Consider the following 26767-nt stretch of genomic DNA (forward strand, 5'->3'; position numbering starts at 1 on the left):
TGTGTCTGATGCTTTTCTGACCTCATGCTTTGCTACATCAGGGCTAGATCACCAGAAGAGATATTGATACATTTCCCAGAGCTTTGCAGACAAGCAAGTGCTTATAGCAAAGAAAGTGCTTATGGTAAAGGAAGAAACAAGAGCACATAAATGAAAACAAAGAAGGAGAAAGGGAATAGACTGTCTTTTCAGAGGCAGCTGGTCATCTGACTGCCTGGCCTCAGACTGTGCACTCCACCCTGACTATCTGCTCCATCTCACTGTGATGACCATGACTGTTTCTCTGATAGGCTGCTGAGTTTTTTTCTTTTCTGTACAAACAAATCTTGCTCATCATACTCTTGTTTTTGCATGCACAGACCAAGTGTTCTAGTACTGCTCAAGATTTGTCATGCACTCCTTGCCTTAGGCATCACCCACATCTACTTCCTACCATCACTGTATGAAAGAGCATTTATTAAATTCTCTGGTACTGAGCCTGAAAGAAACAAACCCATTGTCTTTATCCAGGTCTGTGATTACCAACAGATTAAAGATTTGCCTGATAAAAACTGAAACTTCTAGGCAGACATACAAGACACCAAAGCAACCAGAAGCTTCTTCAGAAAATGAATCAATCTTCATCCTCACTTTAGGTAGAAGGTGCAAGGAAAAGAATCATCTGACATTCATTTTGGAATAATACAAGTTAATTTATATGTTACTTGACTAACAGTTATTTACATTTACAGGAATGCATTAGAAAGTCTATTTTTCTTTTTTTTTCCCTTAAAGTAATGGCACTCACATGCACAGCTCCTGGGCCTGATTCATTGCTGCATTATTTCAGCATTATTTCAGGAACTCCATTTATTGTGCAGTAACTACATGAACCAGGAGCCCTGTCTGTGACACTTTCAAAAGCAAAAGTGTAGGATAGTCTTTTAAGTGACCTAATTGCCCCAGTTCCCAGTTTGATTCTCCTCTGTGGAACCATCTCACTAGGGTGTGAGGGCTCTGCACCTCCCAAAAAGCCTGCTTCTTCTTCCCTTACTCTGAGCAGCCAGAACAAAAGACCATTTAGCTCCTCAGTTAATCTCTATAGTTATCTAGTTATCTAGTTAATCTCCTTCAGAAATCTCTAATAATGTGAGAAATTGTCATGCCCAAGAAGCCCTGACTTCTTCAATCATTATTGGATATTACCAGTTCTTATGGAACCAATGGCATACACTGTGTTTTCACCCCCAAAAGAATGTCCCAGCATCTGATCTTACCAATGGTTAAGCATTTGAGTAACTTTATTAACCAGGATTAGCTCACTAAACTCTGCAGTAAGACTTAGCAATCCAAGGATGTAGAATGGTAATCATGGAACACAGCACGTGCACGTCATTTAAGTCAAGTTGCACACTGTACCTGGCTGTTCAGGACTCAGGGAAAAAGGAAATTTTCTTTTGACCTCAGATAATTATTATTTTTATTATTAACATCACAGTAACATCCCATAGCTGTAACCAACTCGCATTAGCCAATGCACTGTATAAAGATACCAGTTTGATTAAATCCCTGCCAAAGGAAGCTTACATACACTTTGAAACACACACACACACACAGAGAAAGAGAGAGAGAGAGAGAGAGAAGGAAACCTGTTAATTTTATTTCACCATAACTGGCAGAGTATTTTAAAACCTTAATACTGTAATAACAAACAGTGCTTGAGTGTGATCTCTGCTAGTCTTGTGTAAAGCCATAAGAATGTCATTCATTTAGACCTCAACAGAGAGGTTGAAATATTATTGTTGGCATGAAGTAAAAACACTATTAGAAGAATATTATTAAGGTTGCAATGTCAAGCACTTTGAATCTTACAGGAGAACCTATAGACCTAGCTGCCACTTGAAAAACATCAACACATACAAAATTTAACAGACAGTGAATCCCAGAAACAACTACATTTTCTCATCTTTTGCTTTTCCAGAAACATCACCAAAGTACTCTGCTTTCTGTTGGTTGACATGTATTTTCTTCTCTGCCTAACACCAAAATTGTTCTTAGTTGACTGGGCCCATTAATATTTTGTTCAGGGAAAACAGGGATGTAAAGAGTATTTATACTGCACAGTGCAAGGATGCTTGAGGCAGATGTGGTTGGTGCTGCTCAGATACAAAGTACAGTATAGGTATCCAATCAAAGTTACCAGTTTTGGAGCAGACTTCTTGCACCTCATGGACACAGCATCACAAATCCCCTCCTCCTCAGAGTGTGCTGTGCTGTCCCTGCTTGGCAGAAGTGGCAACCCAGCACAAGGGGCAGGCTCAGCTAAATTTTATCACTGCTAACTTATAAAGAAAGTTGCTTGTAAAGATTCAGTTGCATGGCATGTTCAAACCACCGTCTTCCAACAGTTCAAATTTTGGGCAAGAGGAGCTATTCAAGGGAGCAGCACCAGGCACATTCTCAACACACCCCACCAGATTTCGAGTTCTTCCTCCAGGCATAGAACGCTGAGGATGTTCAAGGAAACAGTAACAGATTTTGATACATAGACAAAAAACAAGGGATTTTCTTCAGAAAAAAAAAGGCCAAGTCTTTTAGGATGACATATTCAGAGGGATTATAATTTCTTTTCATCTTTTTAGACCAGCCTGAGGCATTTATATTCAAGTCCAAACAAAGTCTAGCAAAGCTGTAAACATCTGAGAAGTTTCTTTTAAGAAGAATTGGTCCACATTCATAATAGGCATTGTCTATTCCCTGCTATGACAGCAATTTGCAAATATGAAAAATATTTTATTCACATACAGTAGTCTGTAAAATTTCACAAAAAAACTAAGTGAAGGATTGTAAAGGTGTGTAAAAGCTTAATTTGTTCTTCCTGATTTGTATTCAAGAAATCAGACACATTTAGTCTTTATTTATAAGAAAAACATCTTGTACAGAATCCAAATGTTACTCAATTCCTAATGTTTAAATAGAGTATCAGCTCAGTGTTGGGCTGAATTTCAGTCTAGATGGGAGGTGCTGCACTAAGTTTCTTCACAAAGAGCCAGGCTGGCCTAGAAATCTCTCAAACAAATTCATTTGGTAGAAATACTGACACAGAAAATGCAATTTAGACCATTGATAAGGCAGGGAATCCTAATCAATCAAGCAAAAATTTTTAAAAACTCTGAAAGTTAAGCAAGGGCATCGCCCTTTTGGGAAGATGGAAGATCTTATGAGAACTTTGCAAAACACTTGTGTCTCTGACAAAATGAGCAAAGTGCTTCACAATGGTCTCCACATGATGGTGAGCAGACCTCCCATGTAGCATCATTTTGTGTGCTGGTATCTACAGTGCTGGAACAGCTTAGGGGTGGGAGAGTGCCAGCATTTTTGTGAGCTTCCTGCGTCCTGGGGATTGCAGCTGTGAAGGAGAGCAGGACGCACTTTCTGCTGCATCTCTCAAATATAGTCCTGAATGCAACTTCTGTCATTAAGAAATATTTCTTAAGCAGACTCCATACCCCCCTTTTCCATCTGATAATCATCTCCTTGTGTTCGTGGTAAGTCAACATCCTTCATCTTTGCCTTATGAGGAAAAGTTTTGGCTGTGAGGACTTCAAAATTCCCTCAGTGCTTGCAGATCCCTATGATAACAAACAACAGAAAGCATCTAGCACTTTTTTTCCTTTCCTTACAGAGACACGCACTTTGCTCAAAAGAGGGCTGCTCCCATACCAGCCTTCTGTCTGTACTATCTGCTAGAGTTACAGCACATGCTAATCTCTCAAATTTGGCAATGAAGAAAGGAAATGTATGATGCACTCTCCATTTCTGGCTGTTGCAGGGCAGGAAAGGGCAGAGTTTGTATAACCCAAGTCTTCACACACCATGAGAAAACACTAGTGGGTAGCCCTTATTTCCTTTTGGCTACAAGGTGTATTGAGAGATCTTTCTTGAATGCAGCATGTCACTGAAGTCCCAGAGTGTCCCACATGTGGGGACACAATGGAGGGGGCTGGCCCCATGCTTGTATCCAGGGAGTAACTGAGCAATGCTGAGCACGCACACCCAAGGTCTAGGGGGGCACCGAACCGAGCTTAGCAATTTGTTCCACCACCCTCACTCAGGCAGAGCTTTCTGTGATTTATAGCAGTGAGGAGAGAGGGCTGAAGCTGTAGCTTTGTTTAAACATTCACATACAATAGTTTTTCCTGGAGCTCTGAATAAAGTGTCATCATGCTTCTCAACTGGGAGAAATTTTTGGATAAGCTTTCCAGAGAGGCTGAAGAAATGTTATCCAGACACAATTGCTAAACTTGGCTTCAGTTTTGATAGCAGAGCTGCCTTTGTTGGACACATTTTCTGTCTCAACCCACTTTCCTCACCACTCCCCTCTCTTCAAATGGGGAGTCAGTGCCCTCTGACACTGGATAGGAAATGGGGCTTCCTCATGCCTGCCTTCTCTGTGAGCAGCTACAGAGCGAAAACCGGGGAAGCCAAATCTCCACAGACAGGGCACAGAGATGAGAAATAATGTCATCTGCTAGGAGGTGGCAAGAGGACAACAGTAACATTTTCTTACTTTTTCCTCTAAAATATACCTTTCCTATAGGTCATTAAACTGACTGAGACTCATTCTGTTTTTCACTGTGAAAACAAAAAGGAGCAAGCAGGCTTAAAGCTGGCAGAAGGATGAGTTGATTTAGGAAATATGAGGAAAACAGCAAGAGAATAGCAGAGAAAAGAGAGAAGATAAGAATACAAAGAAGTTGGAACCATGGAGCTTAGAAAAAGACCTGTGGAAAATTAGAAGGCATAGGAGGAAGGGCAGCATTAAAAAAACAAACAAACAAACAAACACAAGAAAGAATATGGGGAGAGACAAAATTATGGCTACAACAGCAAAAACTAGAGAGAGTTAAGACATTTTGAAGGGAGACATAGAATAGTCTGAAAGGGTATGAATGGGAAAGAGGAAATGCAAGAAGGGGAACCAGCACAATAAGTTACATGTTGCTATTACACAGAAAATAAAAAGCAAAGTGTACCCACAAACACAAATGGAAACCTTTGCCTTACCAGAGCAAATAAGACAGGGTGCTACAGGACACAATTTCATCCTTTGTATTAAAGTTAGATGGATCATGTGAGAAAACTCTGATCACTCCTAAAAGTGGTTTCCCTTCCTGGTATCTCCACAACTTCTGAAGGATTTCCTTACCTCACATTACTACATAATAATATGAAGAAGCAGGTCGTGATTTTGTTAGCTGCAAAGGGCAGACATTTCTCCTCTTTCCTCCTAATACACACCAGGCCTGTCCCTACAGGCACAAAGGATTTATTCTTCCCTTCACAAATTACTTTACCAGCTGAGGAACTGTAATAGCTGCCAAACCCCTCAGAAGCCTGAGACCTCTGCCCCATCCCAGCAAGGACTGAAACCAGGCTGAGGACAGAGGAAGTGAATTATTTTGAAACAAGTGCTGGGGAGGGGATAAATGTAGTAACCAGGACACACACTGCAGAAGCAAGCAGAACCCAGGCTGAGGAAAACTGGCAAGTGCTGATGTAGGATGTGCCATGATCAGACAGAGTTATTTGGGAACCGCTGTGGGGAGGATGAACATTGCTGGTAAGAGCCCTCATCATTTTTCCTCCAAAGCCTTTGGAATTCAGAGCCAGCCTATGATTGTGAACACTCCCAGCAAAATCAGACATTGAACCAGGTTTTGGGCTGGCTCCACTTGTAATTTGGGGTTGCCTGTGACCAAAGTTGTTGTCACACAGTCTGGTTCAAGTTCAGCCAAGGGTCTGAAACAGCCCTGGTTCAGGCCTTGCTCAAGGAAAAATCTGGAACAAGTTTTCAGCCTGACTCTGCTGTATGTGTGTGTGTCTGTGAGCAAAGCTCTTCTGTGCTTGCTTGCCACAAAAAATGATGAATTGCAGAAGTACCCATTTGGTGTTAGTCATTCGGTGCAGCAGGAAGGAAGCAGGAAGCCCTTGTGAGCATTAACTTTTCAAAGCAGTTTGCAAAAAAAAGCCAGAGCTCTCCTCCCCAGGGCAGCACAGCCACATACTGTTCTTTACCTCCTCACCTTAAGGGGCACCTAGTCACAGCTAACATTCGCAGCTCCTTCAGCCGGAAATATTTGCCCGGTGCAAACAGCTGAGGCATTTGGTGTCAACCCTTTCTGTGTGCGAGCAGTGCTGAAAGGGGGAGGGAAGGGGAGCCCTACACTTGCCAAACGGGAGAGGCCTGATTGCGCTCAACAGGTTCAGTTCACGCAGTGACCCTGCCCGGCTTCCTGCTATTCAGATGTGTTACTTCCCCTTTGTGGTAATGGCCTGTGGCAGCCGGCCAGAAAACACTATTAATTTCAGAAGTGGCCTGACAACAAACCCATAGCGAAACGAGAGGAAGTGGCGGGGAGGCCATCTGTTAACTTCAGCAGAACAGTAGGGACACAGCTATGTAGGTTCTACAAGGAAAGCAGATTAATAATCCACAAAGAGGAAACTGGCTAAAATTATCCACAGACCATATAAAAAAAAAAAAAAAAAAAAAAAAAAAAAAAAAACAACCAAAAAAAAAAAAAAAAAACAAACAAGGGAGTCACTTGAGCTGCAGCTGGACAGGAAATTGCTAGAGCTGCTTGCAAATCTCCACTTTGAACAGAACAGCACAGGGAATGCCAAGAGCGGAAACCGTTCAAAACTGGATTAGCACAAGCCAAGTTTAACTGCAACCCACTTCTACTTTCACAGTTTATGCACTCAATCTAGGCCACTACTGCATGAGACACTGACTCACTTTTTTCCCATGTTTTGTTTGCATTTCATTTCACACACTTGCAGTTTCTAAAATTACTTTAAATGTGCTTTGGCTGCCAGGGGTTCTGCAGTACCTCAGCCGACAGCCCCAGCCCCTCACCGTGGTACTGCACACAGATTTTGGCACCACCCTGCCTTGGGCCAGTTATCATCAGGAAGGATGTTAATGAATACAAGTTGCTGCAGGAAGTTTTGCAATTGCAATAATCCCCCTTTTTCCTTCTGCAGAGACAGAACTGCTTGAAGGGTCCAAAGAGGAAACTAGGTGACTAAGGGTATATAGAGACTTTTCCCCCTTGCTTTCATTAAGTTGCAAGGTGGCTGAATGGCTGCAGAAAAATCACTCACAGGCTGCAAACTGTTGATGAATCTCTGTGAAATGAGCTCCTGTCAGACAGCTAAGCAGAGCATGAACCCATCTCCTGGCATCTGCAATAGACTGACCAAAATTCATAAACAAAACCAGAAAACAGCAGCTCCTTACTCTTAATAATAAAAGAAAAATAAATAATGAGAAAAAAAACATTATGTCCTGGGGTCAGGTATATCCCTAGTATAGCAAAGAGATGCTGGAATATTTTGTAATTAACCTAGTGGCCTTCAAAAGCATTCCTTTCACCAAAGCAAGATGAGAATCTTGCACATTCACTGTTTATTCATTTAGGCACCACTGGACCAAAGGAGAAATCTAGGTTTTATTGTCTTGTAAGGGATAACATTCCTCTCGGTCTTAGGGGATGTGCAAAAGCTATTGAGAGCAATTACTGCCTTTAAACATAACCATTTGGGTATGTGCAATTAACCACAACCACACAGAGGGGAAAGGAGGAATAAACCAGCCAGCTTCTCCATAGCCAAAAATAGTTATTTATTTATTAATAATTTAAGGTTTTACATTCTTATAATAAATTCCATCTTAAAACTTTTACACTGTGGATTAGACTCTCCCTTATTGGCAATCATGTGCAGGTTCACTGTGCGTACACACAGGTACAAATGCTCGCACACACTTCCAGTTTTATACAAAAAAAAAAAGACGCAAAATATTGCATTTGAGGTGAAGCTCCCTGAAGAATTTGTACAGAGGTAATGCACTGTTTAGCACATCTGAAAGTTTTAAAAAGTGATCAAAAATCTTTCGCATTCAAAGACAAACTTCCTCCCAGATGATCTATTTACAAAAGGTAAGGCAAAAAATTAATTTAATTTAAAAATATATATATATATGTGTGTATATATATATCATATGGAACCTACATCAAAAGCATGAGAAAAAAAAACCACCACAAGGAAAAGAAAGATATGAAAGAAGAGACTACTTGCTCACAAAACATGATCTGCAAACTTCTCACCATTGCCATTTCTCCCTCATGGAAAGCTTGCTTCAATAAAATTCAGCATGCTGCAAATATATTCTTTGCAATTAAAACAAACAAACAAACAAAGCAGAATTTATGAAAAGAACAAAAACACAGGTGTCCCTTGGATTGATTTCTTGAGTACATGTGAATTAAGAAAAAAAAAATGCAAATAAATTTAAGGTTAAATATTTACATTGATCAAGTAGAATACTACCAAGTTCCTAGCAAACAAGTACTCCAAATACACTAAGCTGAAATCTCTTTTCTTTGGCTCCTCTAAATTAAAACAAACAGAAATAACCAGTCTTCACTGAAGACAGAGATGCGTGTCACAGGTCTGAGAGCAGAGGGCAGAAGGACAGTTCCAGCCTCTGGAGAACACGTGCCCAGCCTGTCCAGCCTCGCCCTCCTCTCGGGAAGTGCTCGGAGCCCGGCCAGTGCCCCGGCAGGGATGGACGTGCTGCCCCACGCTGCCTGGTCACCAGGGTCCTGCCCAGGGAGCCCGCGTGTCCCCTCCCTTCACAAGAGCCGATTCATACTGTGTAACCTTTCCTTGCCTGCACCGGCAGCTGCTTCGTGACAGCAGAGGCCAGAAAAAGAAAAAGCTGCGTTTCTTTATCGCTGCCAAAGAGAAACCATTGAGGAGTGATCCCGTGAAATAGACAGGAGGGAGGTGGTGGGAGCTCACGTGGACTGCAAGGAATCCACCTGGAAGACGTTCTGGTTGGAAGGGGTGGTGAAGTACAGCTGCTGGTTCGGCACACGGTTGTCACAGGGGCTGCTCAGTCCCAGAGTCCGCTCAAAGTCCAGCAGCTGACCCATGAAGTTGAAGTTGGGCGATATGTTGGACTTCTTCATCTTGACAATGTCATAGGCATCATTCATGGACAAGTTCAGCTTCTGCATGAGGTAGGCCACCGTCACTGTGACCGAGCGGCTGATCCCTGCTAAGCAATGCACCAAGACGCCACAGTTCTTCCCCCGTGCTTCATCTGGACAAAGAGGCAGAGAAGGACACGTAAGACCCAGAGCTGGTAACTGATCTCTCAAATGAGATTAGTATCAAGCAGGAAGAAAGTTCAATTCTGATCCCAGTGGCCAGCAATGCAACTCAAGAGTTAACTTGAGCGGCTTGAAACCAGGACATGAGAAAAATCCACTCCCCCTACTACCCAAGTCCAAGAGCTGAGAAAACTAAGAATGAGACAAAGGGAGCAGGACACGCTGCATGACACCGTTTTAAAAGTCAGTTTTAAAAGACAGGCTTTTGCCTGGAGATTTGCCTTTAAATTCTTACAGTCCCCTTGCCCCAGCATGGAAATCCTGCAATATGTCACTGAAAGGCTTTATACAGACCAGCAGACTGCAAAGGTCTATTAAATTATTCTCCAACTGTTGTGCAGCTAACAATGGAGGTATTCAGGCATTTTAAAAGAATGAGGGAAGTCACAGGGGACAGCCCATTAGGAGGAACAGGATGTCAACATTGGTTGAAAATGGGTTCCTTTGTAATAGGAAATGCATTACAATGCCTGGAGATTAGTTTCTTTGTGGCTTCTAGCCCACATTTCTTCCTGCTAGGCTCAGATTACCTACATTCTCCACTATTACCGGTATCAGTCAACCGGATTACTGCACAGCTTCCCAACAGATAATGCGATGCCCACCCCACTGGACCCCGATGGGGCAATTTGAGTCCTCCCCAAAACGAAGGAGAGTGCAGATTTTAATCAGAACTCCTTGGGCCCAAGGGTACAGATTTCCGGAGCTGCTGCCGGGTCATGTCTGAGAGTAGGCTGACCGAGGCATCGAGCCCGAAAGGTATATCATTATTACCACGAGATTTAAACTCTGGCTACATATTAGCCAGGGACACCGCTTATTCATAACTTGCATTTAAAAGCTAAAGTTAAATCCCCAGATCATTTATTTTTATTAAACTCTTCAGTAACCTCTAGGAGAAAAAAAAAAAAAAAAAAAAAAAAGTCAAATAAGATACCGACCCCAAGCTCATTTGCCCCCCACTCGCCAGGAAGTGATTTAAGAAGATCCCCCAAAATGCGCAGGGCTCAGTCCCCAGCTCCAACAGAAATGACTCGAGGAGAAATTCCACAGCCAGACAAACCAGGTATGTCCGTACAACTCTGCAAAGATCTCTTACAATACTCCGGGACTTCTCAATGATCCTCCCCCCCCCCCCCCCAAACAGTCCCCAGCAGCCCCTCAACTTAAGCTGGCGTAAAAATCAGAAAAGAGGGTATGCTCCAGAGACGGCCATAAATGCTGTCACCGCTTCTCGCCCGGAAATCAAGAATTCTACAAAAGATATCGAATTCTGCCTCTTGACATGTAGCTGTTAGCAAGTAACCGGGTCTTACCTATAAAGGAGATGGCCTCAGGAAAGAACTGAGACAGATTTTGGCTCCAGTGGTCAGAGATAGGGATCTGTTTGTACTTGAATTCACCGGCGTTTTCAAAGAGATTAGGCAGGTTAGGAGTAACATTCAAGATGTATTTAATGCCGAACTCTTCTAAAACGTCCAAATTAGTGGAGTCCTTGGCACAGCCTAAGTAGAGGTAGGGTAAAATCTCCACCGGAAAGGAAGGCTGGTTGTTGGAGAGAGGGCTGCCATCGGAATCGGTGGCACTATTGGGGTCTCTGTCAATGTCAGATTCAATGTCGGATGATGAATCGGAGCTGATGCGGAGGCCTCCCAAACCCAGGACTGGCAAAGGAGGAGAGCTGCTGCTACATGAACTGTCTAGGTTAGTTTCACAGTGCAAGGCGAACTCGGCCTGGAACTTGCTAAAACCACCTGGAGAGAAAAGCAAAGAGGAGAAAATGCAACCTCATATAAGATGACATGTCGATTTACTTCCCTGATACAGCCCTGTCTGCAAAGGAGCGTCTGTTTTGCACCGTCTCGAGCTCCGGGAAAAAGAAGGGGAAAAAAAAATGCCACACTCTCAACGCAGACAGACTAACTTAAAGGAAGGGTTAAGAAAATCGTCCGCTGCGGCCGAGGGCTCAGCAGATCCAAGATTAAAGCTCTGTACCGCTTTGCCCTGCGGGGACCGCTGGAGAGGTGTCTCGGCGGCAATTCCTTGTGCCAGGATCATGCCGGAATCCCCGTTAGCCCTGTTTCCCCAGGCTGCCATAGACATCAAGGTTTCTTTAAACAGTGCGAGGATAAGCGAGGGGAGAGTGGGGAAAGATGTTGAGTAGGGGAAAAGCCCCCTACTCAGATCGGTGCTCCCCTTGCGCATCAATCCACTGCCCGGGGAACGCTGCAGAACGCATCGCCCCCTCCCTCTCACCAGGGCACAGATCCACGGGGCTCGACTCCCCGTTCCCACAGCCCCGGGGCCCCAGGCGGCGATCTCTCCCCCAGCCCTGGGCGTCCTTTCTCACCTTCCAGATAAAATGCCTTGCAACCTTCATCTTTGAGGCGCTTGAGGAGCAGCCCCAGCACGGACTCGCCGCCCGTGTTCTCGTTCCAGTCGCGGCTGTGCTCGTCGTACAGCACTACGGTGTCGGTGCCACAGCGGCGGGCGAAGCGCTCCCGGTCCTCCTCGCTGCTGGCGACGAGGGAGCGCAGGGGCAGGTTGCCCTTCTGCAGCCGCCGCAGCATGATGCCGGGGATGGCCACGTTGATGGCCGACTCGATGTGGGACGACTCGTACAACTCCTGCGGCCGACAGTCCATCAGCAGTAGCCGGTCGTTGCCCATCTCCAGCTGCTCGTTCAGCCACGCCACGGATTTACTAATCGCCATTTCCGACGCGAAAGGGACGGGTCTGAACGTATCTAGCATGAGGAAGGACGGGGGGAGCGGAGCGTGCTCTGGAAGCGCCCCTCTCTCTCACAGAGGCATGCGGCTGGCTCGGCGGGCGGGCTGCACCCCTCTAACTCGGCACAACTTATCTCCCTCCGCCCCGGGAAAATGAATCACGCAGCCCCCCCGCGCCGCTTCCCCCGCGCCGGGCGGCGGTGGAGTCACGGGGAGGGAGAAGCAGCCGGGGCCGCGGCGCGTGTGAGTGCGTGTGTGTGTGTGCCTGCGTGCGCGCAGCCAGCCTGCCCTGTCTCCTCTTCTTTCTGTCAATGAATCCCTGAATGAACCTGCCTAATCGCCGCTGCAGCCCGAGCCCTTGGGCTTTTCCTCCGCCGCGAGTGAATGAAATCCAATTAACGCGCCGCCGAGCGGAGCTCCCCGGCTCGGCATGGAAGCGCTGCGGCGGCGGCGGAGCCCCTTGGCTGGCGGAGCCCCTTCCCCGGCGCTGCCCCGCTCGCCGTCCGGCCGCAGCGCCCTCGGCCGCGGCCCCGCAGCCCGGCGCTGCTCAATGGGCACAAGCGCGGCTCCTCAATGGATACATTCTCCGGCGCAGCCAATGGGGGCGCGCGGAAGGGGCTGTTGCCGCGGCGACGGGCCGGCTGGAACAGGTTGTGTTGATGAATCGTTAATGAGTTTGTCATTCACAAAAACGGAAAGGAATTTCCGCTCCGGATAAACCGAGTGCAAACAAGCGGCAGCCGCGGCGCGGCGGGCGGGGGCGGCGGGGGCAGGTGAGGGGGCGCGGCCGGCGCTCCCCCCGTCCCTCCGACAGCACCGGCACCAGCCGCGGGGCGGCCGCCGGAACAAACGGCGCTTTTCCTTTTCTCTCCCTCCCTCCATATTATCGCTCCCTAAGTCCTACCCCGCGGGGACCGGCTGGGTTCCCCCCATTTCCCCCGAGCTGATCGCGCCCCGGCTTTTCATTAGGGCGTTCTGGGAATCCCATTTTTAGGGAGGCGGGCTGGCTCTGTCCCCGGCTGATCCCTACAGGGGTGAAGAGTAAAACCCGAGCTAATCTCTTCCTACGCAGCCCGGCTTTATTCGCCGCGCTTAGCAGAGCCGGGCAGCCGGCCCCGCCGCAGGGGCAGCCCGGGCGGGCCACCCCACAAACGTGAGTGAGCAGGGAAAGTGGCCCAGCCGGCTCCTGCAGGCGATGGAACCGCGCTCGCCACCCCACAAACGTGAGCAGGGAAAGTGTCCCGGCCGGCTCCTGCAGGCGATGGAACCGCGCTCTCCCACCAGCAAGGAGCCCGCAGCCGCTCCCGGGGCCGCCGCCAGCGCGGCGGGATGCGGGGGCTCCGCTGCGGCCCCTCCTGCGGATGCGGCCCCGTCCTGCGCTTCCCCCGGTCCGGCCGGCGGAAGGAGCCGCGGTCCCTCCGCACCGGGAGCGGACGGCAGGGCTGGGCTGCGGTGCCCGCCCGAGCGGCGCCGGGGGAGCGGGGCCCGGGGTAGCAAATGGGTAAGGGAAAAGCGAGGAGCGACGATAAATCAGGAGAAGCCCGGCCTAAATGCTAATCCTGCCACCGACATCAGCTTGGAAGTAAAATTGCTCAGGAGAGGCTAATCTCTCTTCCGCTGCTACTGCGCTTCAGGTCTCACTGATTTTAACCCCAGCTGGAGGAGGTTCTTTAGGTAGTGAGTGGCTGGAGAGTGTGACCCTGGGAGCAGATAGCGGCATGGACAGACAGTCCTGTGTGTTCCACACAGAAAACATCCGTGATGTTAATTAAAGTTGGCACATCAGTCGCCGCAGTTTCAAGCAAGGCTGACACCCAGATGGCATTAACGACATCCTCCCCAGCAGGGATTTTGAGAGGATCCGCTCTTTCTACCTTTTTCAGATGCTGGAAAGTGGGACTGAAATATTACACAAGCCTTGCCCCGCCCCTGAGCCCGGAGCTTTCCTTGAGCTGATGTTCCGCTCACTGGGCACACCACACACCCTGTCCCGTGGCTCAGCGCGGGCAGCTTGTCCAGCCCACCTTGCCTTCTATGCACCTGTCCTCTCTCGTTAAAGGCTTTCCAGGCTGCTCTCACCAGATGCTTTACTTGCTGTTTCTCTCTCTATGCTGTTTAAATGTCCAGAGCAGTGGCAGATTAAACTAGAAAGCAGGAACGTTTATTTCATGTATTTATTTAAGCATTTTTGGGGTGGGATACCTGCCTAGTAGTATAACAATACTATTACAGTAGGTATTGATAGCATTTAAAGATATTTTTATCATTAGTACTGTCTGTTTTGACAGAAATACTATGAGCATTAAGAGGTAAGTGTGTGAAGGCAGTAAGATGTTAGATGAAGCATGCTCCAGAGAGCTGAATTACCAAAGTGGAGCTGGAGACAGACTTGTAATGGAGGTAGTTATAGCCTGCTCATTGCATGGCAGAAGTCTGAGGGTGGCATTTGGTGAGCTGAGACCCAGGCAGCAGATTTTGCACTGCAGCAAAGTTAAACCAGTCAAATACAAATAGCACCCTTTGAATTTGTAGTAGTACCTCCCTCAGCACACGCCAGCTGAAGAACTCTAAAGGAGAATGAGAACTCTGTGCCACCTTCTTGTCTTTCTGTTGGCATGCATGGATGCACTCTCTTTTCCTCTTTCTGTCTGAACTGCCCTGCCCTGTCAGTCACTGTGGGATGCTGGAGCCGATTCAGTTAACCATGCTTGCCATCTGATGCTTTGTCAGAGACCAGATGTACAACCCAAGCTTCACCAGGAGATCATTTGTCCTTCAACTTTCAGAAGTTTTTGTAGTACCTGAGCAGTGAGAAGATTCCTGTCAACCCTGATCCCTTCATTCACCCAACCTCTGGCAGTTAGGTTTTCAACTCTGAAATGTTTATTTTTGGATGGGGATGATCATGTGTTTATTTCATTTTTTTGTTTTGCTTTTTCACTTCCTTGTCTGCAAATAAGACTTCTTCAGCTCAAAACTTATTAATATAAAATAGCCTATTTTTCTGACTTTTGGACCATTTTGCTCATTTGTACTATGTGTAGAGGGTTTAAGAGATCTCCATGAGTGCTTTTGACCTGAGCTTGTCTTGGCCAGACATGTAGACAAGGATAAGAGCATTGCATGGATGACAACAATTAAAATTTAGTGTTGCTTTGCCCAATTCATTCATATCTTTCCCTGTAATAGAAGCCCTGGCCCTGAATTAGACAGAAAGGCTATCTACATAGTGTAATGGGAGAGAGAAGTACCAAAAAGGCAGGTATCTATGACATTTTGAAACCAGGCCAACTGGGTCACTCTGAGACACTTCACAGCCTGGAATACTCAGGCAACGATATAGAAGCATCCTCAGAAGGCTAAGTACTGATGAAGTTTCTTCTTGCATTAGGCATCAGGAATGAGAATTTTTTGATACAAGTGCTTTCTTCCTCTAAAGATACAGCTTTGTGTCTCTTACTTAATTGAAGCAGAATTTGATAGGAGTCTGTCTTTCTGTGAGAAGATGGGGCATAAAATATATAGGAAAGGGTATTCCACTTCTTTGGTCACTCCTTTCCCATGTTACATCAATCAATATTTACGAGAGCAGGGCTCCAGCCTTCATTTTCCACATCCCACTGATGATCTGAATCAAAATGGCAGAGACACCTTCTGTAACTGCACTGTTAATTTCAGGCAAGCAAACAACACTCTGGAATTGCCTGCTGGAGAAGGCCAAGAAGTATAACACATGCTGGCAGCGGGATTTTGGGTGAGATGCCAACTCAACTCAACTCTGGAAGTGCAAGAGCTTGGAAAATGTAGTGGAGACAGGTTTCTCCACTGACAGGTCATACTTGGGCATGGATTTTGAGGATCGTGACTGTCTTCGCTCTGACTGAACCAGCAAATGCCTGTGATTCAGCTAAAAAGTCACTCAGCTTTAAATGCTGGAAGTTAGAGGTTCACATTTTACCTACTTATTTCCTCTCATTTATCACTTTCAGAAGGTCTTCAGAGAGAGGAAAACTGCACTATGGAACTTCTAAGTTCCCTTTGCTGTCTCTAAATTGTGCCTGGTGTAACCAGACTGTTACTTTTATATGCTTACCTTGCAGTCTCTGATTCTCACTTTCAGGTTTATCTCTAAGTCCTTTAAACAGTTCCTTTTAGTTTCAGTGAAAGTGAAAAATCAATGTATGTCTGTGTTGGTTTCTGTGAATGATCTATTTGGAAACAGAAATACACAAATCTTTCTAGACTAAATTGTCTGTAAAGTAGAGTGTGGTGCAAAAGTGATTAGTGCAATGTGTCTCAAAGAGAGAACAAACGTGTCCTATAAAGCATTTTATTTGTTTTATGTAAAGTGCAAACAATTTATGGAAATGACATTTAACTGGTTATTCAATGTCCAATTATTCACATCTAAAATAATTCCTGAAGTTGAAGAAATAAAACACTTGAATGACTCCATTTAGGAAATCCTTTTGACTCAAGTGCTTTCCTTGAAACAGCAAATAGCTGGATGACTTCAAGCACATATTTAATTGTGCCTTGTAATAAAGTAATGTAATTAGCAATTACTTAGGAATGATGCTTTTAAATAGTTAACAGCTACAACAGACATGCATTTATTTAAGAAATTTTGTATTCTTTTGACTCCTTGTGGTATAAACAAGGTTCCCTTCTGAATGCAGTTCCTTAGGGTGTGCAAAGGTGAGCAGTTTTGTTTGACAGCAGATCACTACTGGCTGTCGGATTCTCTTCTTAGAGGATAAAACTAAGCTTGTAGGAGGGCAGTGCAAGGCACACATTTAAAAAGGCTCACAGTGTATTAGCCAAGCAATAATTTTTTTCTTCTTTTTTTCCTTCGCACCACACGCTGCCATTGCTAGTGACTCTTTTGGTGGCACTAACCTGTGTATCACTTCACAGTGGTTTACAACCTTTTGGCAACAGAAACATAGCACAGGTGGGCAACTGTCTCTTAAAAATAATAAATGTGAAGAGAACAGAAGGCTACATGTCTGCACACTTTTCTTATAATTGCATGTTAATTTGAGAGCTTTCAAATAAAAAAATGGACTGTATAATAGTGGTGAAAATCAGAAGCAGTTATAAAAGTGGTACTTTTAAAAATTTTTAATTGTAAAAGTGTGATTGCATGAAAATACAGATAAACCATTCTGCTTGGTAGCAGTGATTAAATTAATAAATTTGCTCACTGGTTGGAATGTAGATTTATATGGTTCTATTACCTTTGCTAAGGAATAGAGCAATTCCTATGTAAAGCTCCTGATGCAGAAATATCATGCTATTTGTACAGAGACCGCAATGTGCTGATATTATTTCTTTGCCAATACCAACGAGTTCAGTTGTATCCAGAGAGTGTTTTCATGTCATGCAGGCTGGTGCTTCTCTCTGCTGTTGTCTGCTCTGGCAGCCTGTGTCACACTATACTGGGCACATACATCACACCAGATGAGGCTGCTGAGAAAATGCTATAATCTCTTTATAATGCTGTCCATTTTGATTGAAGGGCTAACTAGGGACTAACATGTGGGCTTACCTGGGGAGGCATTAGTGCTGTCACTAAAGCATGTTCCTTCAATAGCACTGTCCCATTTTTGTCCCGTTCACTCATCCTACAAGGAAGCAAACCTGACAGCATCAAGGAAGCGTGGAAAGCAGCTCCCTCTTCCCAACGTTAAACATTCCTTTTCCTCTGTGTTTGCAAAATCCCCTGCTACCAAGTCTCTGTTCTGACCATGGGAATAAACCCTGCCCCTGGGATGACTGAAGGCTTGTTCTAGACCATGAAAAGAGTAAACAAGGGCTGCATTTGCACAGTGCAGGGCAAATCAGCTGTGCAGAGAGCAGAGCAGGGACAGCAAATTATGTAAGAAAAAGATCTTCATGCTGGGACAGGCATATTCAGGAAAATAAATGCTGTGCAGCTATCTTATATTCTGTTTCCAAAGGGAGGCAATTAGTAGTTCAACCAAGGCATGAACAATTCAATTTCCGCTGTCTGTTTCTACATGGCCACTGAAATGTGTCCTGGGGACCCCATGGAGCTGAGCACACAGTTTGGCTCCAGGACATCACAGGGGGAGACACAAGGGCAATTATGCATCCTGGCGCCAGCAACTTCCATTTAGCACTTCTGCTTTACTTTTCACAGATGGAAAGTCTCTCACAGGGATTCCTCCTGGGCCAGGCAGGACCTGCACCAAACTGGATACAAACACTGACAGAGGTAAGAGTTTCCTTATTACTGAGCCTGGAGCTTTCCCTTGTGACCTGCTGCTGTCAAAAAAGGCTGGTAAAAGCTTGTTGAGGGGGAAGTACCAAACTGATGGCCAGACCTAGGTGCTAAAATGTCCTACTCTGTTTAAAGAAACAAAGGGCTCAAGTCACTTGCTGAATTTGAAGCACCCATGGTGCTGTCTTCCAGGAGATGGAATGTGATACAAGTCACACAAACCTTTCTGGTTTAGTTTGCTACAATTTGCACCTCCATCCCCCCAAACAAACATACAAACAAACGAACAAAAAACCCAGAGTATAAAAATAAAGTTGCAAAACTGCACAGGCCTTAAGGGGTTGGTCACTACAACTCCTAACTCCCACAGATCAGACAGGTTATTTCATTTGGAAGCTTGAGAGACTTTAGTTGGTAGGAGAGGGAAACCAGTAGAAAGAATTTGATGCAAATAGAACGAGTGGGGAAAAGGTAATGCCCTAAATGTGAAGCAGTACTATAAATTTCTGGGGCAATACTGGGTTGTGTACATTACAAGAAAAGTATATATTGAGGGAACAGAGTCCTTTTGAAAGGCATGCATCTCAAGGTAAGTCATAAATGGGTGTGGTAGTTCTTTGATTTGGTATTTAAGTGCTTTGCTATAAAAAATATACCTCGAAGGCTGGGTGTGTACAAGTGTAATCTCTGCAAATGTTGGCAAGACAGTAACTGCTGTCAAATTTATTCTGGCTTTAGTATGCTTAGGTATTTATGAGGACATAATAGCAGAACTGTCACATCCAAATGCCAGGTCATCACTGGGTATGTCAGAGCACAATGACATGAAGATTACAGTACTGTTCATGGTCACAGTTTTTGTCACTTATTTGGTACATTGATGTCGCCAACATAACACTAAAGTGAATTATATTAAAGTACTGTTTTCTCTGAGAAATTTTGTTGCAGAACCATAAAGTATTTTCTCAAAGTTTCCTATTCTGGCTAAATTGTGGGCACAGATCTCTGTCCAAGGGTTTGCAAGACACTGTAGAGACACCTACAGCTCTGTGCTTTCCAGTGGTACACTGGATCCTCCCTGCTCTTTCTTAGAGGTTTTTGTCTGGTAATCATTGTAAATGTTGGTTGGTTATTTTATTTTTGCTTCTGGTCCAGTTTGCAGCAATCTCCTTCATTTCGTGTGGCAGTCCCATCAGATCAGAGAGAAGTTAAGCATTTCTGGGTCACAACAGAATTTGAATGAGAATATGAAAATTGCAGGAAGCAAAGACCAGCATTCAGTAGTTCCCTGCTCCCTGTCAAGTCTGCACCAGATTAGTGCCTTAGCACAGAGTTAGGATGAGCTGCATGAAGGGCAGCACTTTCCTTCAGATAAGAAGGTTTATGGCCAGCTATAATAACTGGATTCAGAAAGATGAATGTCACACAGCATGGAGGCTAAAACTAAGTGGATTGTAGGTATAATTGCCTCTGTATTGTGTTTCATCAAGGAGAATCCTGAAGACCATGGCCAGATGCATCTAATCCCAGCCCTGCCCTTGTATGGGGCTCAGGCAAGTCTTTGGAGAGTAGACACTGCCTGCAGTGCTGCCATTTTTGGCTGCTTCCTCTGTGATTGGTGGACAGGATCCTGAGGATATGGAGGGTTTTGGTTTTTTTTTTTTCCCTGGGTGAAGTGTAACTTTATTTAAACAGGGAAATCACATTAGAATTATGCTATGGATGATGTATCCTAGATGGTTAGGCCTTCAATACGTAGAAGAACACGCAGTGAGTCAGCCCTGCAATTTTTGGTGGAGTAGGTCTATTCCGGTGTGTGGGTGTTCGCAGAACAATTACGTAAGTGTCAGGGTAACGAGGAACTTTTGACATTTCTGGCAGCTTAACTGAGTTCTTTTCAGTCAAAAATACACTAATTGTTGTTCTCTTGCATTAAACACACATCATTGCCTTAACTGGATTTGGGAGGCTTTTTTTTAAGCATCAGTTGTCAGGGCAAGATACTGGAGCAGTTTTATTCTTGAAAGGAGATTTTTCACAGTTACAGTGAGACAGACATGAGAACCATTAAATCATACAAGAGGGTGCGAAAGTTGGTATGCCATATGCCTGGAATTTACTATGGTAAAGCTAATTACTGCCACTGAATGCAAGGGCCCATCAGCATTTTCATTACACCCACCCTCAACACCGTGTCTTTTCTATTTTTTTTTTTTTTTAGTTTTTTTAATTTTAGTTTGCTAGGGGCTTTTGCCTACATAATTTTTCCAATGGAGAATGATAATGCAGCCTTCAAACTAGCCCTTGAAATATGTTGTGTGCTATATTCAAGGTGAGTAGGTTCTGAACTGAAGAACAGTACCCCACTGAAGGATGCAAAGGCAGCTGCTTTTCTGCAGGTATTGCAGAGGGAAGAAAGAACTGGTTTGTCTGCCAAGATCAATACACCAAAGTTATAAACCAGGTCAGTGTCCTAAAGATACTTTCAGAAAAGATTTGTCTCTAGAGATTAAATATGAAATGAACAAAAACTCGTTGCTGTTTTCTTTCTCATTTAATCCAAACTGTGCCTTTAGTATCAAAACCCTGTAGTCCAACTAGTCAGTGGATTTTTTTTTTTAGTATCCGAATAAATATGAAATATTTCACATTATCATAACCTTGATCCACTGTCTCTTCTTCTACGTGGAACAATTATTGAGCCAGATCACAGCTCTGAATGGTGCTGAGCATCCCGCTGACATGCCTGAGCATCTAACAAACCAGCATTTGTCAGTGGATTTTGGAGAGACAACTACTGGCTGCAGGATGTTTTTAATCTAAGAAAGTGCATTTCCTGAAGTCAGTCAGAGAGAGGGGCTCTGTTACATGCTGTCTAGGGTCAGAGTGAGAACAGCCTGCCAGCCGTGTTGGTGCCTGCCCACGCTCAGTGTATTGGCTTGTGTTAGCAAGTCCTTACTGGGGCTACAAGAATGTATGGTGGGGATTCCATCAGTGACAGTATGTGGAGAGGAATCACCAGAGAATCTGGATTCTTTGGGCTCAAACCAACACAGTTTTGGCCAGGAACTTTTCTAGTTAATGAGGACAACTTCAGCCTAGATGCTCTGTCTTAATGGTGTGTACATTATGTGAGGGTAATAATTGGATACAGGGGAGCATATGTGTTTGGGGGGTGTGCTGTTTATTAGTTCTCTTTAAAACTGCAGAATCAAAGCTTGAATCTGGAATTTCTGCAATCATCCCATTTGTTTCCCCAAAACTTGGAAAATTCTAGAGGTCTGCAGCATGAACTGATTGCCTTATATTGCTTGTAGTCTGGTAGACTGAAGGGATTCATTGTTCTGATGTGTGCAGGAGGAATTGCTTAAATCCAATGAGCAAAAACAAAGGAACTCTCAGTGCCTCGTATTTCTTCTGCAGGATTTATGCAAAGAGGAACTAGGTCTTTTGCATTGAGAGCTCGAGATGAGAGTGCTCTTCACTTTAGCTCAGTGCCTTCAAGTGCCACCCCTGTTGATTCATGTAGTTACTCAGAGAAAAATGGAGGCAAATAAGCATGAGTTCTTACATTCAAAGAGCTCTCTGCACTCAGTGATAAAATTAATCTCTTTTAGATTCAGAAACAGACTAATTATTTAAAAACAATTGCTCCCACTCCTTTAAATTCATCAACAACACCTGATGCTTCTGCTATGATAGGTGGGCAAGAACTGTTGGAAACAGGTAGGGAAAGGTCACCTACCCACATCACTCAGCTTCAGGGCAACTCAGAATTGTACCACAGGGATTTCCTTTGAATCATTTTGTTAGCTGGACTTTTTTTATTTACTGAAAACCTACAGAAGTAGGTTTGTACAGATACTGCTTTACTAGTTTATAAAGCTAAGAGATACATTGTTATGGGAAAATACTGATTATTACCTGTTAATCATCCCTCTCTATTGAGGACATACCATTTAATTCAATCACTTTGAAGCTATTTATCTCATCTGAGTAAGAACATCTGTGGTGTTACTGCAGTTTTTCAAGTTAGGTTCAGCTGACATAGCAAGGCAAAAGCACTGCCTAGAATAGACCTATGGTGGATGTTGATTGTCTTTTTTGCTCTTAAAAGCAAAGCCTATATTGATTTTGCAACTGAGTCTCTGAAAAAAAACATATTGCCTATTACTTTAGAAGGTAAATGAGGCCAAAATGGCAGAGAAATTAACCAAAGACATTTTATTCGCAGGGCTTGGAATTGATCAGTTGGTCTGATCATCCATTAAGCTGAGTTCAGCACACTGCCTTTAGAAAGAAGGGGAAGATGAACTTTTGACCACAAAGACAGTACAGATGAGATGAGAAAAACAAGACAGAAGGATCAGGTCCAGCTGTGGCAAGTTGAGGTCCAACCAGGGATTACAAATAAGGCAAATGACCCCAAAACCTCCCCTATGCCAACAGCTGCCCTGTGGATTTGTACAGGTTCAGCCCCATGTCCCTTGTCTCCTTGCCTCCCAAATTCCCACCTGACCTTCATAGTCAGGTCCTCAAAAACGTGACACTGCCACAATTCACTATGGGTTGGAAAGTTTGCCTGTGTGCAGCTCCCAGGCATCTGATGTGTGTCCTACATGGGCTGTTGGGAGGCACAGTGGTGGGAGGGCTGCATGTGCTGGCGAGCAGGGAACAGCATTTGCTGAGATTGCTTTTGCCTAAGGCCACCCCCCAGAGCAGGAACATGTCTGGGAGCAGTCAGGAGACTTTCTGCTCACTTGGGTGGTGTTATGAATTGTGGCTGAGGGCAAGGAGGAAGGAGCAAGGTCTAGGCAAAATGTGGCTGCCCAACCTGAGAGAACAGCTCCCCGTGAAAAGTGCTGGCTCTGCTCTCTCTGAGAACAGGTTGCCCATCAGGTCTGAGCTCTTCTTACCACCTTGGGGAGAAAGTGCCTTAGCTGACATATTCTTAGATAGAGGCTGTTTTCTTTAGCTCTGTAATTTGCCCAGCCAGGCCATTTGTTGAAACTCAAGGTGTCTTTGTTTCTGCTGCTGGGTGAGAGCAGCAGAAGAGACCAGCCCATGCTTTTTCATGGGCATGGTCATTTGGAGGAAGTAAGAAATGCTTCTTGAGAAGTGGCAAAGGGGAATTTTTTTCTGACCCCTTTCCTCCCCTCAGGTCCAAAGAAGAGTTTCTAGGAAGCAATTTATTGTTGTTGGCTTTAGTTTTTTCAGAAGACAAAGCACTTCTAGGAGTCTGCAGTCACTGTATACTTGGAAGAGAGAAGATGGGTGTGTCAGATAGGTGTTTCAGAAGATGGATATACCATTTCATTCATTCAAAATTAATTTCTAAGATTGGTATGTCAAAGATTTCCTGCAAGGGTTTCCTTAGCACAAGGTGTATGTTTTTCTGAAATTTCGCATATGTTTTCAGGACTTTCATAAGAACATATGGGCTATATTTGCTATGAAGTGGCCCTTGGACCAGGGTGAATTTTACCTTCCAAAAATCAACTTCAGCTGAAGCAACTCTAAAACCATGTAAAAAAAAAGAAAGCCCCACTGTCAGAGATACTTGTGAATGATGGAAAACCATCCATATGGCTAAACAGACTATCTGGGCTCCCCCACAAGTAGTCACTTAGAGGATGAAAGTAATATTCAGCCTGATCATCTGTTTTGTAACAGGATATTTATCTCAAGCTTTTGAGAATGTCATTATTATTGGGGGAGGAGGGGAATGGGCAGTAAAACAGAATCTGTAATAGATTATCAATGTTGGGAAGTGAATAAGCTGGAGGGAAGGAAACCTGCCTTAACCCCATCATTCACCAGCCCTGCTTTTGCTCAGAAAGAGAGACTGCAGGACCATGATAATACAAGGGGAAGGAGAAGGAGGAAATGTTCTCACTGTGGTCAGTTAAGAGTTCAAGGAGACTATGTGAGGTCTGAAAAATGGTAGGACCCTGAAAGGGAGGGGTAGCACATTTAGTGTGTCTGAAGTGAGGGCTGGTTAAGACAGGGAATGGGGGCAAGTCTGTAAAATTGTTTCTGTAAGCACTTCCTTGAAAGCTAATCCAGCTGCCCTGCAGGGAGGCTGGCAGTGCAGGAGGCTGAATCTCAGCTCAGGGACTCTGGTCCAGTTGAGCAAATGACACGGTTCTGACTGATACTTGCACAGAGTATGGCTCAGTGGCTGTGGCTGCCTAAAAACCACCTAATTTAAACTCCATTTCTGAGCTAAGGAGCATGAAAATTTCAAAGCTTTCTGCTTCCAGTGGAGACTTCCAGGGGTAGTATTAATAGCTTTGGTGAACTGTGCTTCATTGATTTAAAGCACCTGTGCTTCTGAAAGTCAGGATTTTATCAATTTTTTTATCACTTACACAGGAAGCAGTGCTGGGCTTAATGCTATTTATCCAGCTGGACATATTGACTTTGACTTAGGAGATCAAAGCATTTTGGTTAGGGATTGTGTAACATCTTCCTATAAGAACTGTCAGGGGTAAATTTACCAAAGCCTGAAACTTTGATTGATGATTGTTTTGCATGAGTGTTCAGCGTCAGGAAGCACACAATAAACCCTTTCTCTTGATGGAGGTACAGGCTGTGGCCTCTTTAAACATACATATTTTGAAATACATTTCATCACCTCCTTGAACATAACAGTACACAAAACCCTGGAGCCAGTGCACTTGAAGGTGAGCTGTCCCTCAGCTCCAAGGAGGTGACCCAAGATCCTTTAAGATTCAGCTTTGTGCAAACCTGGTGCCAGTAAGGAGAGTAAGTTATTTGTCTTGGGGTATTTTCTTGATTTTCTTGCCGTTTGCCATTGTAATAGCAGCATTTTCCAATAGGTAAGATGTTGGAAAGTGCTCCCTCAGGAGCTCAGAGGTTCAGTCCTGTGCCCCCATGGGTCCTCCTTGCATCACTGGCAGATAGATCCAGCCCATCCTTGAGGCTACATGAACGAGACTTGACTTCTTGTGCCAGGTTAAGGTGACACATATCACCTTCTGTGAACCAACTTCCCCCAGCTATTTCTATCTGAGTGGTACTAAATACACTTGTTAAACAGTTTGACATCTTATATCACCAATTACTGAGGGTTTGTTCACATACTCTGTCTTTTGAGGGGAGGGCACTGTCCCCCTTCACTAGAGTAATGAGGAGAAATGCAGAGAGAGGAGCTCAGCAGGGGATTCTAAATTAGGGGTGCTGGCTGCCCCCTAACAAAGGATTCCTTCTACTGCTGTCTGTAAAGGGAAGCATGAGCAGTAATCTCCACCCCTCTCTCATATGAAGCCATGCAAAATATCTGTCCCAGCCTAAATGTACATGAAACAACAGTGGCCCCTTCACCACAAGAGGTGTTGTCAGCATGGATGTACTCTTTGAATAGTTGTCCTTAGTACAGTAGTAGGGGGCATGTACAGAATTAAAATAGATGAAATATGACAGATGGTTGCTTGAGTTTTTCTCTCAACATAAAATTAAAGCCCAATAAATAATATAGCATTATACTGGCCTTATTGCTGTCTATCAGTGGGTTTCAAAGCCATGCAGAGCTTTGATCAGCCTGAAAGTTATTGCTGTTGCACAAGATGGTGTTACTCTTTTTTTTTTTCCTCTAGGTGCTCAGACTGAGCCCAAAAGATGGGCCAGCCCTACTATGGGCCAGCACACCCTGTGCTGTGCCCTGCAGGTCTGCTCCAGGGCTGTGTGTGCACTTACCCATGGCTCAGGCACCTGCAGGCAGCTTGCTCCTGTGCAGCAAGGCATTTTGAGTGATGGCAAAGCTGCTGCTGCCACTGTTTTGTATGATAGCCACAGCCTTTGTCCTGAGCCTGCCACAGCCTGTGCACAGCTGACCTGTGCTACTGCAGTGCTCAGGGGTCTCCTGTCCTGCAGAAGGAAGTGTTCTCTGGGCTTTGCCTTTATTTTCCTTTTTTGTTTTTGTTTTGAGCTACAAACAAACACTAAATATTTTGAGTGTGGCTCAAGGACTCAGGATGATTAAAAGCAGGAGACCTACAGAGACATCCAGAAATTATTGTTTTTAACAGGACAGGAACTTTGTCTGAAAACAGGATGACCTGCTGCAAAAGACGCCGACAAATCCCTGTAGAGCTTTAGAAAAAACAAGCAGGCGCCTGAGTGTGCTTTAAAAAAAAAAAAAAAAAAAGTCCTGCCTAGTAATAAAAAGGGATGTGAGGGTAAACAGGAAAAGAGCACTCCACACTGTGAGCAGCCCAGAGGAGGAGAGGCTGGGAAGAGCACTGATCTGAAAACCTGATATGGAAACTAAAGGGAAAGATTTCTTATTATTCCTCAGGACAAATTCCCAGTAAAAGTTTGGATGCAGCTTTGAGTGGCTCCTGCCCACTAGTTCCTGTGTGCCTTTGTTCTGGTACTACAGAGGGTGTGGGAGGGTAGCACATGTCCCATAGGTTTTGTTGGCTGGATTCCATGGCTTTAAAGAAGTGTTGGTTCTGACTTGCTTGAAATGCAGGCTTAAGAGACAGTTCCACTGCATAGCTGCATTTCCTGACAATGGAGTGACTGCAGTTCAGTGCACCTGT

At 44.7% G+C, this 26767-nt stretch overlaps 2 protein-coding genes and 1 long non-coding RNA gene across 3 annotated transcripts in view; 1 reads left to right on the forward strand and 2 right to left on the reverse strand.

Moving 5' to 3' along the window:
* LOC306800726 overlaps positions 1 to 26767 on the forward strand; it is a 599049-nt gene that overhangs the window by 374906 nt on the left and 197376 nt on the right. The gene's annotated exons all lie outside the window — the stretch shown is intronic.
* GALNT4 (polypeptide N-acetylgalactosaminyltransferase 4) overlaps positions 1 to 26767 on the reverse strand; it is a 372781-nt gene that overhangs the window by 279987 nt on the left and 66027 nt on the right. The gene's annotated exons all lie outside the window — the stretch shown is intronic.
* On the reverse strand, positions 7646 to 12581 carry DUSP6 (dual specificity phosphatase 6). The gene is made up of 3 exons (XM_079304640.1): positions 11575 to 12581; positions 10541 to 10978; positions 7646 to 9154 (listed from the first exon to the last, which is right to left on the reverse strand). The coding sequence occupies exons 1-3, from the start codon at positions 11975 to 11977 to the stop codon at positions 8847 to 8849; spliced, it is 1149 nt and encodes a 382-aa protein (XP_079160766.1). The 5' UTR covers positions 11978 to 12581; the 3' UTR covers positions 7646 to 8846.

This window comes from Erithacus rubecula (assembly GCF_903797595.1).
Source record: "Erithacus rubecula genome assembly, chromosome: 4".
Lineage (NCBI taxonomy): Eukaryota > Metazoa > Chordata > Aves > Passeriformes > Muscicapidae > Erithacus > Erithacus rubecula.

Excerpts from the sequence above, each read along its gene's own strand:
- DUSP6 (XM_079304640.1), bottom strand. The coding sequence starts at position 11,977 with ATGCTAGATACGTTCAGACCCGTCCCTTTCGCGTCGGAAATGGCGATT. Across the intron at positions 10,979-11,574 it reads CAAGGCATTTTATCTGGAAG|GTGGTTTTAGCAAGTTCCAG; the intron begins GTGAGAAAGGAC and ends TTTTCTCTCCAG. Across the intron at positions 9,155-10,540 it reads TGAGGCCATCTCCTTTATAG|ATGAAGCACGGGGGAAGAAC; the intron begins GTAAGACCCGGT and ends CTCTTTGTCCAG.